The following is a 16495-nucleotide window of genomic DNA, read 5'->3' on the forward strand; positions in this document are numbered from 1 at the left end:
GCGCCACAGCGCCCTCATCTAGGCTCCCGCCGTCAGAGAGACGCCTGCCGTCCGCCATTTTAGGGTCTCCACCGGGCAATTTAGATTTATCTTTGCACAGCGGCTTAGACGTCATGTTCTGGAGGCACAGGGTGCGTATCGCGTTCTACCGCCTTTCAGCTGCCAGAGGAACCCGTTGCAGCTAGGTCCGGTGCGGTTTCAGGTAAGTTGTTGAGGTTTTGGTGGGCCAGCACCCGGAGCCGCGAGAGAAAAGCGTCTCGCTGGGCTCACTGCATCACGTGACCCACTTGTACAAGTTTTAATTGTGTGGTACAAAGCATATTCAGTGATATATGAGCTGTATTGTAATATTAATAGGATGGAATCTTCCTTGGTTCTAGGAAGCCAATGTTTCAGACAAGAATGGCTGGAGACCTGTGCACTGTGCTGCTTTCCATGGAAGGCTTGGCTGCATACAGCTCCTTGTACGATGGGGAGCAAATATTGATGATGTGGATCACAGTGGAAACATTCCAGGTACTTTGGGAAAAGTAAATCTACCATGCAAGTTATGTTCTTCAAATATGAATGTTTTAATTTTATTCCAAGGTGTTCTCTTTGGTTGTAATATGTTTTATTTCTTATCTTTGCACATGCTTATGTACTGCCCATTCTATGTGGTTTTTAATTCAAATCCTTTTCTTGAGTTCATTAATCTGTTTTGACCCCAATCCACTGACCCTCGGTCTAGAATGGTTGGGATTATGGCAGTTAAAACCATTGGTGCAGACTGCCAATTTGATTGTAAGAGTTATGGTCAAAATTTCTATTCAAGATTGTACTCATAATTGCAGTGAATCCCTGTTATAATAAACTGTATACTGTAAAATCAGGGCAAAACTCTATTTTGGGGGTTTACAATGTCAAAAGAGATGCTTTCTTCTTAGGTGATACATTTTTAACAGTATACATAAATTTTAAATCAAGTATGCACATAAATTACACCAATTTTCAAAGGGAAAGCAGGCAAATATTTTCCTTGAACATAGCTTCCACTGGGTCGGCTGGTAATGTATGGGAATGTTCTAAAGCTGTCATGAGGGGTTATTTTATAGCCCAGGCTTCTTATCTCAAATGAGAGAAGGAAAAGCGCAGACTTGCTTTGTTAGATAGACTATCAACTCTTTTGCGTCTCCATTTGGAATCACAAAATTGCTCGGTATTAAAACAATTGAATGCTGTTCGAAGTGAATTAAATATATTAGAATTTGCTCAAATAGCATTCATGATTTAACATACTAAGTAGACCTTCTTTGAGGGGGGGGGTAACAAAGCGGAGAGAATTTTGGCACAGAAATTGAAGGTTTTATCTGCCCAGAATAATATCGCCAAAATAAAGGATGCTAATGATAAAATGATAACCTCTAATCCTTCTATAAGGGAATGTTTTACTGATTTCTATTCTTCTTTATACAGCAAGGATGAGACCATTGATAACTCTAGTATACTAGGTTATTTGGAATCGGTATCACTCCCCTTTTTATCAGAAGAACAAATATATAACATTTGGATGAACCTATTAGCTCGCTAGAAGTTTTACAGGCAATCACATCACTTAAATCTGAGAAGTCCCCGGGGTTAGATGTGTTTGCGGGAAGCTACTATAAAATATTTTCCCCCATGCTAGTAGGCCCTTTAACAAAATTTTTTAATAGTATTAGGGATGGAATTTCTCTTCCACAACATTCAAATATCGCGGGGATCATGATTATTACTAAGCTGGGAAGGGACCCAGCTCTGTGCGGGTCTTATCGCCAAATTCGCTAATTAATATAGACCTCAAAATCTTAGCTAAGTGTTAGTGGGACGACTGAATGCAGTCCTTTTGGGATTGGTACACATGAATCAGGTGGGTTTTATCCCCCAATGAATGGCAGCAAACAACGTCCGTAAAGTTACGGATATTTTATGGTGGGTTAAGAAAGAGAATATTCCATTTCTGCTCCTTTCCATCGATGCTGAAAAAGCATTCAATATGGTTTATTGGCCATTCCTCTTTTTAACGGCTTGGCCCCTTTTTCCTGCGAAAGCCGGCAGCGATCGCACCACTGCGGTGTTATCGCTGCCTGCTTTCGCACCCAGTAGTGCCACCGTGAAAGGTGGTGTTATTCGGCGCGCTACTGGCAGCGATAACGGTGCTTACCTTATCGCCGCCAGCGAAGATAGCATCGCGTCTGCCTCCTCACCGCCCTGACTCCTCCCCTACCCGTCCTGACTCTGCCCCGACTCCGCCCCCTAAATTGGCCAGAAGCTTCCGTGCCTTGTTTCCAAATTGGAACAAATTGTTGAGATGCCATTATTATTTTTTGTGCCTTGTGATATAAACATTCATTTAAAGCACCTAGGATTGTCCTGGTGCTTATCCTAGGGTTTATTGATTAATTTTCTTTTCTCACTTTTCAGCTCATCTTCCAATCTTAAAATATCCTTCCTTAGTTATTTCACACCTCATTACTGCTTTGCTGATCTCCAAGTTCAACACTGGGTTGCTTTTGTGGCTACTATTATTTTCCTCAAATTCCCTCCATTTAATTTGCAGATATGCTGCAAATTCCTTGTCTTCAGATAAATGACTTGGAAATTTCCAAGACCTCGGACCAGCTTTCTCTTGCTTTAAATAGATATCTAACCAGATCAATGAATGATCTGATATACTCTCAGGGTCAATCTCTGATTTCACTATTTTGGGAAACAAATTAATGGAAATCATAATATAATCTATGTGGGACATAGTATGATATGCTTGAGAAATGTGAATGTAGTCTTTCTTTCCTCCAGGTGTAGTACTCTCCATACGTCTAACAATCCCAACAATTTACATAGTTAAGGGACAGGCTTGCTTTTCCCCATCCTCGGCTATTGGGATCCTGAAGATCTGTCCTATCTGGCATTACTTATACAATTTAAATATCCTGCCAAGATCAATGGACCCTTAAGATTCAGAAAATATACTCATTTTACAAAGAAAGCATGGCTATATTTATTGGGTGCATATATGATGCACAGAGTAATATCTTGTCCAAAAATCTTTCCCACCACAATTATAAATCTCTCCTCTGGATCCTTCACTTCTGTAGAAGCTACAAAATGCACCATCTTACTCAAAGGAATTGCTCTCCACAGTCCCTACAACATTTTCCACTTTATTATCTGTTAAATGTATTTCTTGAATAAAGGCTATATGTGTTTACTGTCTCTGCAATGCTTGCATCATTTTAGTTCTCTTAACTGGAGAACCCAAACCTGCAATATCCCATGAGACCACTTTTGTGCAGTCACCTATATTTAATCCAACCTTTAGCAAATTTTACTCGCCAGAAACTTTTGCCCACTAAATGCCGACTAGCAGACCCTTAGCCTAGACTGCCAGGCCAATACTGTGCTATGCTCCAAGTGCACGTATGGTAAGAAATTCCCATTCAACTTCCCTATCGCAGAAGGTAGCACAGCTTCATCCCCACCTCTCCCCTTCCCTCTGTCCCCTCTGTTTTCCCCCTATTTCCCCCCGTAACAACCCCAAACATTATACAACCCACAAAATGTAACCAGTTCAAAAAGAGCAAAGAGATTAATGCCTCTCCTGCATCAGTGTTTACCATGCACAGTCAAAGGTACTAACCATGTGCTAACATCACTAAAATATAGAAAGTAAAACAGTATATAAGTATAAGCAATCTTGATCACGTTATTTCTTATAACTCTCTAACACAGGGGGTCAGGAACCTATGGCTCGTGAGCCAGATGTGGTTCTTTTGATGGCTGCATCTGGCTCGCAGACAAATCTTTAATAAAAAAGTAAAAATCTAACAAAACCCCCCACCCTCCCGACGCCCCCCAAGATCTGCCAAAAGTCCCTGGTGGTCCAGCAGGGGTCCAGGAGCAGTCTGGGAGCGATCTACTGGACTTGGGCTGTCGGCTGCCAGTAGTCAAAATGGCGCCAACAACCCTTTACCCTCACTATGTCACTGGGGTCAACCAATGGCGGCGGTAGCCCCTGTGACATAGTAAGGGCAAAGGGCCGTCGACGCCATTTTGACTACTGGCAACCGACAGCCCAAGTCCAGGAGATTGCTCCCGGACCGCTCCTGGACCCCTGCTGGACCACCAGGGACTTTTGGCAGGTCTTGGGGGGGTCAGGAGGGTGGGGGGTTGTAGTAAATTAATTTTGGAGGTCTTGGGGGGCATCAGGAGGGTGGGGGGTTTTGTTAGATTTTTACTTTTTTATTAAAGATTTGTCTGCGAGCCCTGGACCCCCGCTGGACCACCAGGGACTTTTGGTAGGTCTTGGGGGGTCAGGAGGATGGGGGGTTGTAGTTAGTATGGCTCTCATGGAATTACATTTTAAAATATGTGGCGTTCATGGCTCTCTCAGCCAAAAAGGTTCTCGACCCCTGCTCTAACATATCCCTCCTCGATTAAAAAGCTGCAAGGAATCCAAACATTTAGAAACTGTTCTGCAAGTAGGACTTCCCACTCTTTTATTTTTTTTTCCACTTCCAGCAAACAAGCTATTCAGATCTGCTTGACTGTTTTCCTTTTAAAACAAAACAGTCCCTAATGCTGAATCTAGAGAATCTAAAAATGCTTTTTCCTCCTGCACATTATCAGTCACTCACAGGCTGATACAGTACAGTGCTCTGGCAGAGCGCACTGTTAACCCGCGATTGGACGCACGTTTTGGACGCGCTAGCTTTACCCCTTATTCAGTAAGGGGTAATAGTGTGTCCAAAACGCGCGTCCAACCCCCCGAACCTAATAGCGCCCGCAACATGCAAATGCATGTTGATGGCCCTATTAGGTATTCCCGCGCGATTCAGAAAGCAAAATGTGCAGCCAAGCCACACATTTTGCTTTCAGAAATTAGCGCCTACCCAAAGGTAGGCGCTAATTTCTGCCGGCATCGGGAAAGTCCCGAAAGTTTAAAAAAAAAAAAAACCGTAAAAAAAATTTTTTTTTAAATAGGCCCGTGGCTCATGGGTTGAAAACCAGATGCCCAATTTTGCCGGCGTCCGGTTTCTGAACCCGTGGCTGTCAATGGGCTCGAGAACAGACGCCGGCAAAATTGATTGTCGGCTGTCAAACCCGCTGACAGCCGCCGCTCCTGTCCGAAAAGAGGCGCTAGGGACGCGCTACTGTCCCTAGCGCCTCTTTTTACCGCCGGGCCTAATTTAAATAAATTTATTTACTGAATCGCGCACACAGGAGAGCGGGCACTTGCCCTCTCTCCCGCGATTTTACTGTATCGTACTGTCACTGAGCACCATTATAGGTGAGTTTCAGCCTGGCCAGATACTGAAGTGAGAAATAAATCTCCTTTATAAACAGGTTGGAACAATTTGGCGCAAATTCTTTTCTCTTTAAAGAGATTGCGGTGGAATACTACTGGAAAATCAAGAACTGATTTCCCTTATAACGCAAGTCCCCTCTTTTTTTTGTAGGCATGCAAGATCTCTGCTCGCTCAGCAAAGTTACCATATAGACTCGTGTATAAGTCGATCTCTTGTATAAGTCGAGAGTAAATTTTTTGGGCCCCAAAATCAAGATTTATCTTTCACCCATGGATAAGTCAAGGGGTAAAACCTTAGGGGGCTTATGAAATGGTGAAATCACACTAAGAAGCAAATCTCAAACTGTATTAGTTCCTTGTAGTAATCTTCTGCTAAATAATTTATAGATTTGGAAATATCTGGCTGCTTTTCCAGTTCTAACTTTGAAATAGAACTTTGGGGTTGTGATCAACCAATTTTGTCTGAGTCTGAAAATCTTGCCACTTAAAATCCCTCCCACTTACCAAATAGACAGCTTTCATTAAATATTCTTCCTAGGCATAGAACCAATATTATTATTTTTAAGTGGTTGTGGAGACAGCTTTGGCAAGAGCCGGGGGAAGGGTGAGGTATTACCGTCCCCTGGTGGTTATCTTGGAATTGGTGAGGCTTCCTTCGGTGAGACAAGGAGAGTGTCCGCGCGATGGTGTCAGAAAGATGAGGGCTGAGTAGGCTTGGTTGTGGATAGGAGTAGCCTGTCTGAAGAGAGGAGAAGAAATTTGTGAGGGCAGCAGAAATCTGTGTTATGGCTTGCTGGGCAATGTCTAGTACTGGGGGAGGCAGACTAGGTAGCTGACTCCGTCGCTGCTTGTGTGGTACAGCTGCTAGAAGAATATTAGAATTTGGTTCCTGTGGGCATTTCGGTTGAAGGCGTTCATCTTCTAAAGTCCTTATCCTCTTATGTAAGGGTTCTTGGAGCTGTGTGGAGGTATGATGCCATCGGGAAACTGATGAGAGATCTGAGTAGACCTGTAAGGATGATGAAGACGAAGAGTCCTGGGAGTGGAACGGGAGGACACATCAATGAACTCCTCATCTGTCCTCTTTATTGACAATGGGCTTCTGTGCCCGGATGTGCGTTTCTGCAGCTGAGGAACCATAGAGTGATCAGTGGGGATATTGCCTCCTTCTTCACCTTGGTGAGGCTCTCGGGTGTCAAGATGTTGCGTCTGTTTTTGTTGATGATCGACACGGCCGTTTCTCCATGCATGCTTCGAAGATTGCCTCGTGGTATGCGTCAAAGCTCTTGCGTCGGTTGACGAGTCAAAGCCTCTTACACCGAGGGTCGCGTCACGGGCGCATGTGGTGTGTTTCTTGCGATGGTGCCGACAGGCGTCGAAGGCCTCGGTGTCAACGCTGGTGCTTCGGGAGGCCGACGCTTGCTTCGAGGCTTGCAATGCGAATCTTGGTCTTTCTGTCGAGGTGAGTCTTGATGGCTATGTTTTGATTTTGATTTATTGTCCTATTGTTTAGTAGAGCCATGGGGCCCTAGGGACGCTGCCAATTTTTTCTTTGTGGGCCTGTTTTGGTGCCAGCCCCAGTGAAGAATGGGCCGCCGAAGGGGGGAGGCATATGAGCCCTTGACTGCGAGCCTTAAATTTTCAATTTTTTGTGCCCGCTGCCTTTGGGCCCTAGGCGACATGCGGCCACTGTATTTACATGTCACCTGATCTTGGTTTGGGCCCAGGCATATGTAGCAGGCTGAGTGTCCATCTGTTATGGACATAATTTTCCCAAACGCGCAGGGCTTAAAGCCCGAGGGTCAAGACATACCTGTGCAATGGCGGTCTTTCCATATTTAGTCGTCAAAGAGAAAAAAAATCTTCCGACTGAGGAGAGAGACTGCTCCGCATGTGTTCGCACTCATGGAAGGAACGACTGAGGAGAAACTGCCTAGCTGTGCAGGAACACACGCACAGCCGCACAGAGCTAAGCTCTGTAACAACTTTGACAAGCTCTGCCTTGCGACATCCGGAGGACGTTCCCATGACAGCATGGCTGATTCAGCCCTGCTATTGTTGGGAAAACAGTTTTTGACTGTCAGTGTTAGAAACTACTCTCAGATTCTTTGTCTGTGCTGAAACTCAGTTTTACCACATCTGCTATATGTGAAAACTACAAATGTATGTAATGTTTTTAACTCAAAAGCAGGAGGAATAATACATCTTTTCCCTCTTGAAAAATTCTTGTTCTCTGCACATGTCTCTGAGACTAATTGAATCTTTAAATGTTAAACAACTTTTTGAGGGCTTAATCCATAATATAAAATTGTTTTCTAATGAAGTTATAATTGTTTTGCATTTGAATTTAAATGTATGAGATCACATTTAGCAATTGACTAATCTGCCAGATCATCTCACAGTTTATTCCTAGGTTCCTTTTTAACAACCAGTCTCTTTCTCCTTTGATTCTAGCTCATTTAGCTGCAATGGAAGGCCATCTGCATTGCTTGAAGTTCCTGGTTAGTAAAGGGGTCAGTGTGACTCACACTCTGAGAGCCAGGAATGACCATGGAGAGACGCCAAAGGATCTGGCCCAGAGGTTCTATAAGAATAATATTGTGCAATATATAGATGGTGTGGAGTATGAAAGAGATCATCCAGAAGAACAAGAGAGTAAGTGCTTGAAAAAGCTTCAAGACTGGCAGTAGTTACTATGAAATACAAGTGGGATGGCATGACTGGAAATACTTGTACAGGTTAGCCATGGACTTTAGTATCACAAACAATTCCTATTATGAGACTTCCTGTGAAGAACATTCTACTTCTTTCTTTTTAAATACAAGTACCTGAATGTAATCCACTTTGAAGCGCTGAAAAAAGTGTGAAAAGCGGAATATAAATCTAAATAAATAAATGTATTTCTTCTAGGGGGTATTTTTATTATTCCAGCTATATTGTACTGTTTATAACATTTTTATGGTGAACAGGAAGTATTCAAATAAGAGAAATCTAACAGATTTTTGTGTAAATTTTTGGTATGTTTAATCAGTACCAGGAAGTTGTGTTTATTACTATGGTTAGTGGGAGAGAAACCTTGCATTGTATTTATGAAACCCACTTAGATAAGATTTAAGATAGTGCTGCAGGGAAGCTAGCTGTTTGGTACATGCGGGTACTAACTACAGGAAGGTGCAGAAAGAAGGCTTAGGGAGCTAATTTAGGCTCTTAGGTAGGAAATTGAAATCCAGACCCTCCAGGGTTGCAGTTTTAGAAAGTCTCCCCATTCCATGCACAGGACCCCAGAAACAGGCCAAGCGCCACAGCCTCAATGCATAGATGAGATGACAGAGCAGGGAAGATGTTTTAGGGAGCATTCTGGGGAGGGGAGAACCTATTAAAATAGGATGGGCTCCACCTTAACCAAAGTGGAACCAGGTTGCTGGCACTAACTTTTAAGAAGGAAATAGAGCAGTTTTAAACGAGAACACGGGGAAAGCCAACAATTGCTCAGTAGCACATGGTTCAGACAGAGGTTTCTTCAAAGGATACTGACAAACCAAGTAAGTTAGAATGTCCAGATAGAGAAGTGGTTAAAAAATCTGGACCCCCCCCCTCCAGTTGTATTTAAATACAAAGTATACAGATTAAAATAACTCCAATTTGCCTGTATCATCTAATAAATAAGATTATGAGTATATATAAAAATAGAAATACAAATAAAACTACTTTAAAATGTTTGGGGGTAATTTTCAAGGAGTTATGCACGTAAATGTAACAAACTATTGTAGCAATTTTCAAAAGCCATTTACTCGAGTAAAGTGCACTTAGTTGAATAAATTCTATGGACAATTCAATAGCATATATTGTAGCAATTTTCAAAAGCCCACTTGAGTAAAGTGTATTTACTTGAGTAAACAAAATGCCCGAACTGCACTTGCACAATGTTGATTACCAACCTGCATGCTGTGTGTGTTTTGTGCCTAGGGCAATCGCATGATATTTCTTCCTGCCCAAAATGTGCAGAGGTGACCGCCAAGGGCAGAAAGGCCTGACAGGAAAAAATGGAACATCTTTTCCACATACAACTTATGCCTTCGACGTCGACCCAATCGTCTCCGGCTGGAGCGTCAAAATGATTAGTTTTTCACAAACGTTGCATGGATGGCTCCGGAGACTGACTATCCCTGACTCCGTCTGCGGCATTGATAAAATTGACATCCGGGGTTGAAAAAGCCACCGAACATCGACAAAAACATTGTCATCGACCTCGACGTACTTCGACTCCAGAGGCCTTGCTATTGCCAAGAAGAACCATCATCAAAAAGGCCTTGTCTACAAGAACTATTGAGGCCTACTACTCCAAGTGTTCCCCACCTCCAAAGGTGCTGGGCATCAAGCCACCACAGGGCCCTGTGGTAGAGCTGATGACGCCTTCTCTGCAATCACCTATAGCTGCTCTGACTTCACCAGCTATAAGGGAGGAACTGGACAGATTTATCCGCCAGGCAGTGAGAGAAGCTCCCAGAGACCTTCATCCATCGACACCTCTGGAGCCGATGCCTATACTAGTGCCATCACCGATGCCGGTGCCATCACTGAAGCCGGTACCACCACCGATGCCGGTGCTTTCACTGATGCTGGTGCCTGTTCTTGTGCCGATGCTTACTCCGATACCGATACCGGATTTGTCAATATTCCAACCACTGATGTCGAAGCTCGATGCCCTCATCGGAGCTCTTTCAGTGCAGCTTGTCACTCCTATTCCAGTTGGTGATGATGATGCTTCTGGTACTTCTCTACCGTCTGAACCTCAGCCAGGACCCTCCGGACTCTCCCGACTGAGAATTCCGGCCGCTCCATCAATGCCGTTCTTTTCACCACAAAAACCATCGATGCCATCGAGACCTCCTCATGTTTCTCCTCCAAAGCATACTCCATTGGACTCTTGGGAAGATAGAGACTCTGACACATCTTCAGAGGACTTCATGTCTGAACCATCCCCTCCTGAAGACAGAAAAAAGTCACTCCCAGAGGACCTGTCTTTTACCACTTTTGTAAAAGAAATGGCTGACACTATTCCATTTAAATAGTGTCTGAAGAGGATACTAGACAACAGACCTTAGAGGTCCTTCAGTTTGTAGACCCTCGTAAGGAAGTATTAGCTATTCCGATACATGAGGTCCTGGTAGAACTACAGCACAGTTTATGGGAACACCCATGCTCAGTTCCACCAGTCAATAGAAGGATGGATACTACCTATCTGGTGCAGCACATCCCCGGCTTTCAGAGGGCCCAGCTTCCACATCAATTGGTGGTGGTAGAATCTGCTCAGAAAAAATCAAAGAGAGTACGGCCTCATTCATCAACTCCACCAGGAAAAGAACAAAAGTTCTTGGACACTCTGGGCAGGAAAGTCTTCCAAGGCTCGATGCTTAATTCCAGAATAGCGACATATCAGCTTTATATGATGCAATATCAGCGCAATCTCTGGAAACAGAAGCAGCAATTAGCAGAAATCCTGCCTCAACAATATCAGGACTCAGCTAATGACATTATCCACAAAAGTTTAGAAGCAGGCAAGCATGAGGTCCATGTTGCCTGCGACAGTTTTGAAACCTCTTCACGAGTCGTGGCTACTGGTATCCGCGCACATCGTTAGGCCTGGCTCACGGCTTCAGATCTCAGGCCTGAGGTTCAAGAAAAGCTGGTAGATTTACCTTGTGTGAGCGATAACCTTTTTGGAGCAAGAGTTCAAGACGCAGTAGCCCAACTTAAAGAACACTCTGAAACTCTGCGTCAATTATCTGCTATCCCACAAGATACTTCATCTGCCTCACACCACCCGGCACGAAAAATTACCAGAGAACCCTACTATAGACCACGTAGGTACTATCCGCCAGCACCCCGTGGTAGAGCATCCAGACCGCTGCAAAGATCCCAGCCTAGACCAGTGGTTCTCAACCGGTGTATCGCGATACATCAGTGTGTCGCCGAGAACACACAGGTGTGTCACCACACTTCCCGGTCCCCCGCTGACCCAGCTGCTCCCTGGTCCTCCTCCACCCGGGCTTAAAATGCTGTCAGCCAGGGCGGAACGCGGCAGGACAGCTGGCGTCGGTGGCATCGGCATGGTCTCTTCTTCCCGCCCCCGCGGCCCGGAAGAGGAAGTGGTGAGCATCGGGTGCGTGCGTGGGAAGAAGAGACCATGCTAGTGTGGTCAGAATCAGACCGAAGAACAGAAGAGAGGCGCGGTCTGAAGAATGTGCAGCGCGGCTCGGAGGAAAATGAAGAAGAGCGTCAACCCCCGCGGCTGATGGACTCCTTGCTCCGCCAGGGCTAAAAAGGAAGGAGGTTAGGGTTGGGAGGAGGCCGCTGCTGCCGCTAGTTCCGGGGAGGGGGGGGGTGAGGGAGAGAAAGAGTGAATGAGCATGCAAGCATGTGTGTATGTGTGTGAGTGAGATAGCATGTATGTGTGTGATTGAGAGCCTGCCTGTGAGAGAGAGAGCATGAATGTAAGTTTACAATTGGGAACCTATATGTGTAAGTTTGTGATTGAAAATCTGTTTGGGTGAAAGAGTATGTGTGTATGATTGAGATCCTTTGTGTGTGAGAGAGATCATATGTATGTATGATTAAGAGCCTGGTGTATAAGTAAGGGAGAGAGCATGTGTGTCTGTGTGTGATTGAGAGCTGGTTTAAGTGAGAGAGCATGTCAGCATGTGATTGAGAGCCTGTGTGAAAGTGAGAGAATGAGAGTGCATGTTTGTAAGCATGTGAATGAGAGTCTGGGTGTGAGAGAAAAAAGACAGCATGTATGTGTGTGATTGAAAGCCTGTGTGTGTAAGCGTGAAAAGATAGCATGTATGTAAATGTGTAATTAAGAACCTATATAAGTGAGAGAAAAAGCATGTGTATATGTGAGTGACTGAGAGCATGTGTATATAGGTGTGTAAAATTGAGAGCCAATGTGAGAGAGAGCGCTGGTATGTGACTGAGAGAGAGGAGAAAGTTCCAAGCAAACCATCCCTCCTACTGCTAATTCAAAACAATCTCAGGACACCTGGATATCAAATGTTTCCAGGTATGCAGAGCAAAAACATTTTTGTATCCTTATTTTTCATTACTGGGTCTTTGTGTCTGCTATTTTGAAATATTTTATTGGTATCTAGAAATTTTTTATATGAGTTTTTAATTATTGGATATTCCACTCATCAGCTGTTTCGAAATAATCTGTTCTTTTTGTTAGTATGGTTTTACTGCTACTGATTTTATATTTCTTGATTTGTTTTATAAGGATGGGTGATGTTTCTTTTTTCCTTTATTACACTGCACACAGAGACTTTGGCTTGTTGCAGTTTCCAATTCAGTTTTTTCTGCATGCTTCTAGTTATGCGTTTTGATCTCTTTATTCTTTGTTAGGTGAGGGTCAGCACATGTGACTCAGGTGAGGTTTTCTGCTGGCGTGTAGTTTCTGTGTAGGGCTCTATAGCAGCCTGACTTGATCCGTTTTCCTAATAGGAGATGTATTGGTGTCTTAAGGCCTGGTGTAATATTTCAGTGCTTCCTTTTCTTAGGTAAGGTGGTTACTGTTTAAGTGCTGGAAATTGGTGCTGTTTTGGTGTGGGATGTTTACTATTTATGCAATTTCTGTTCAGACAGAATATGTATCTTTTCCTTGTGTCATTCTAAACAATAAAAATAATTACCGGACCTTTACTTTTTATTTCCGCCATGAATTGTAATGAGCAGTGTGTCACACATGTGAGTGTGGCCTGTCCGGTGTGTCACGATGGGAAAAAGATTGAGAACCACTGGCCTAGACAACCGAGGGCTTCTAGGCCTCAACCTCCCCCTCAAACAGGCCCAGCAGCCACTCGATCAACCCCAAACCAACCATACTAGTGGGAGGTCGAGTCTCTCTCTTTCACACCCATTGGTCAAATATCACAACAGATCAATGGGTACTTTCAATTATAACACGAGGTTACCAACTGAATTTTCTCACAGTACCTAAAGACTCTCCACCAAAGTCTCTTTGGATACACAGGGATCATATCACTCTTCTGCAAGCAGAATTATCCATCCTTCTGAGAGCCAGGGCCGAGGAACCAGTTCCCCGATCTCAGCAGAGCAGAGGATTCTACTCCCGTTATTTCCTCATTCCAAAGAAAACAGGAGGTCTATGTCCCATCCTAGACCTCCGAAATCTCAACAAATTTCTATGGAAAGAGAAGTTCAGAATGGTCTCCTTAGGCACCATGCTTCCCCTTCTTCAAACAGGAGACTGGCTCTGTTCTCTTTCATTCCAATATTCCCTCCTCATCGCAAGTTTCTGTGTATCCTGGTGGGTCATCAGCATTTCAATACCGGGTTCTGCCATTCGGACTTGCCTCAGCGCCCCGAGTATTCATAAAGGGGTAGATTTCATAAACTTGCGCACACGCATACTTTTGTTCGCGCACCAGGCGCGAACAAGAGTACACAGGATTTCAATAGATATGCGCGTATCCATTAAAATCCGGGGTCGGCGCGCGCAAGGCTGCCGAAAATCAGCAGCCTGCGTGCGCCGAGCCGTGCAGCCTGCCTCCGTTCCCTCCGAGGCCGCTCCGAAATCGGAGCGGCCTCGGAGGGAACTTTCCTTCCGCCTCCCCCCACCTTGCCCTCCCTTGCCCCTCCCTAACCCACCCCCCCCGGCCCTATCTAAACCCCCCCCCCACCTCTGTTGCAAAAATTACGCCTGCTCAAGGCAGGCGTAACTGCGCGCGCCGGGCCGGCTGCCGCGTGCCATGTTCCGGTCCGGAGGCCATGGCCACGCCCCCGGAACGCCCCCGGCGCCATGCCCCCCCCCCCCCCCCCAGGAAAGCCCCGGGACTTACGCACGTCCCGGGGCTTTGCACGCGCCGGAAGCCTATGCAACATAGGCTCGGCGCGCGCAGGGGGTGTTTGGGCCAGGTTTTTGGGGGGTACGCGCGTATCCCTTTGAAAATCTGGCCCAATGTGCCTAGCAGTAGCAGTGGCTCATTTGCACAAGGAAAGTGTACACGTTTTTCCTTACCTAGACGACTGGCTCATCAGAAGCCAATCACAGCAAGGAGCTCTCGCTTCTCTCAGGCTCACAATCAATCTGCTTCACTCGCTGGGATTTCTAATCAACTACCAAAAATCCCAGCTCATTCCATCTCGCCTACTGCAGTTCATCGGAGCAGAGTTGAACACCATAATATCAAGAGCCTTCCTCCCGGAAACCTGGGCGGAGACACTCTCCTCATTAGCAAACTCTGCGCTTAAAGAAACAGGCGACAGCACATCAGTTTCTAACTCTGCTCGGCCACATGGCCTCCACAGTTCATGTCACTCCTATGGCCAGATTAGCCATGAGAATAACCCAATGGACATTAAGATCACAGTGGACACAAGCCATTCAACCGCTGTCATCCCCAGTTCAAATAACCCACCAACTACGTTCATCTCTCCTCTGGTGGGCGAACAAGAATAACTTGCGCAAAGGCCTACCCTTCCAACAGCCAATTCTGCAAGTAACTTTAACTACAGATGCATCCACCTTAGGTTAGGGAGCTCACATAGACAATCTCCAAACCCAGGGTACTTGGACAAAACTCGAAGCAACATTTCAAATCAATTTCCTGGAACTTTGAGCTATACGTTATGCTCTACATGCATTCAAGGACTGCCTTTCACACAAGACTGTTCTGATACAAACGGACAACACAGTTGCCATGTGGTACCTGAACAAACAGGGAGGTACGGGCTCATATCTCGTTTGTCAAGAAGCCACACAGATTTGGGACTGGACCCTGACACATTCCATGTTTCTTCGAGCCACTTATCTGGCAGGAATTCACAACGTACTAGCAGACCATCTCAGTCGTCAATTCCAACCTCACGAGTGGTCCCTGGATCCCTTAGTAGCGATATTTCACCATTGGGGTCAACCAACGATGGACCTCTTTGCATCCCAACTGAATCACAAAGTGAACAGATTCTGCTCTCTGCACAAACAAACAAACCAGTTAGCCAGGGATGCCTTTGCTCGCCCCTGGAATTCAGGTTTTCTATACGCGTATCCCCCGATACCGCTAATAACCAAGACTCTAGTGAAGCTACAACAGGACAAGGGGTCCATGATACTCATAGCCCCTTATTGGCCTCGACAAATGTGGTTCCCCCATGCTTCTTGATCTCTCAATCAGGAACCCGATTTGCCTGGGTACAGCTCCCACTCTCATAACTCAGGATCAGGGCAGGTTGCGCCATCCCACCCTTCAATCCCTATCTCTAATAGCCTGGATGTTGAAAGTTTGATCCTGCAGCCTTTCAACTAATGTCTCTCAAGTGCTTGTAGCTTCACGTAAGCCTTCCACATGAAAAAACTATAGTTCAAAGTGGAAAGATTCACCACGTGGTGTGTGCAGAAAAGTATTGACCCTTTTTCCTGCCCCATAACATCTTTGTTGGACTATCTCTGGCACCTTTCAGACTCTGGTCTCCAGACCTCGTCAGTAAGGGTACACCTAAGTGCTATATCAGCTTACCATCATACAATAGTAGGTTGCACCGATGTCAGTGCAGCCCCTTGTTAGTAGATTTATGAGAGGTTTAATTCATCTAAAACCCCCTATACGGCCACCAGTCACAGAATGGGAACTTAATGTGGTACTAACAAGACTCATGCGTTCTCCCTTTGAACCCATGGTTTCCTGCGATGTTAAATTTCTCTCATGGAAGACTATCTTCTTAATAGCCATTACATCTGCTAGAAGAGTTAGTGAGTTACAAGCACTTGTCACATACTCACAGTATACAAAATTCCTACATGACCGAGTAGTACTCCGTACACACCCAAAATTCCTTCCCAAGGTAGTTACGGAATTACATTTGAATCAGTCCATAATCTTGCCCACATTCTTCCCAAGACCTCACTCTCACCAAGGGGAGAGATCTTTGCACACCTTGGACTGTAAACGTGCACTTGCACATTACTTAGACTGCACTGCAGTCCATAGGAAATCCACTCAGCTCTTTGTTTCTTGTGATCCAAACAAACCAGGTAAAGCAGTGGGCAAACAAACTCTCTCCAACTGGCTTGCAGATTTTATAGAGTTCTGCTATGAAAAAGCAGGCCTTCCTCTCCAAGGGCGAGTAAAGGTGCATTCAGCAAGAGCAATG

General features: G+C 45.1%; 1 protein-coding gene across 1 annotated transcript in view; it reads left to right on the forward strand.

The window, feature by feature from the left end:
* The window catches only part of ANKRD42 (ankyrin repeat domain 42), a 108958-nt gene that overhangs the window by 33238 nt on the left and 59225 nt on the right, over positions 1-16495 (forward strand). Inside the window, exons 5-6 of the mRNA XM_029602223.1 lie at positions 381-516; positions 7781-7981. Coding sequence (XP_029458083.1) covers positions 381-516; positions 7781-7981 — 337 coding nt within the window. The remainder of the gene's footprint in view (positions 1-380; positions 517-7780; positions 7982-16495) is intronic.

This window comes from Rhinatrema bivittatum, chromosome 5, assembly GCF_901001135.1.
Source record: "Rhinatrema bivittatum chromosome 5, aRhiBiv1.1, whole genome shotgun sequence".
NCBI classification, from domain to species: Eukaryota; Metazoa; Chordata; class Amphibia; order Gymnophiona; family Rhinatrematidae; genus Rhinatrema; species Rhinatrema bivittatum.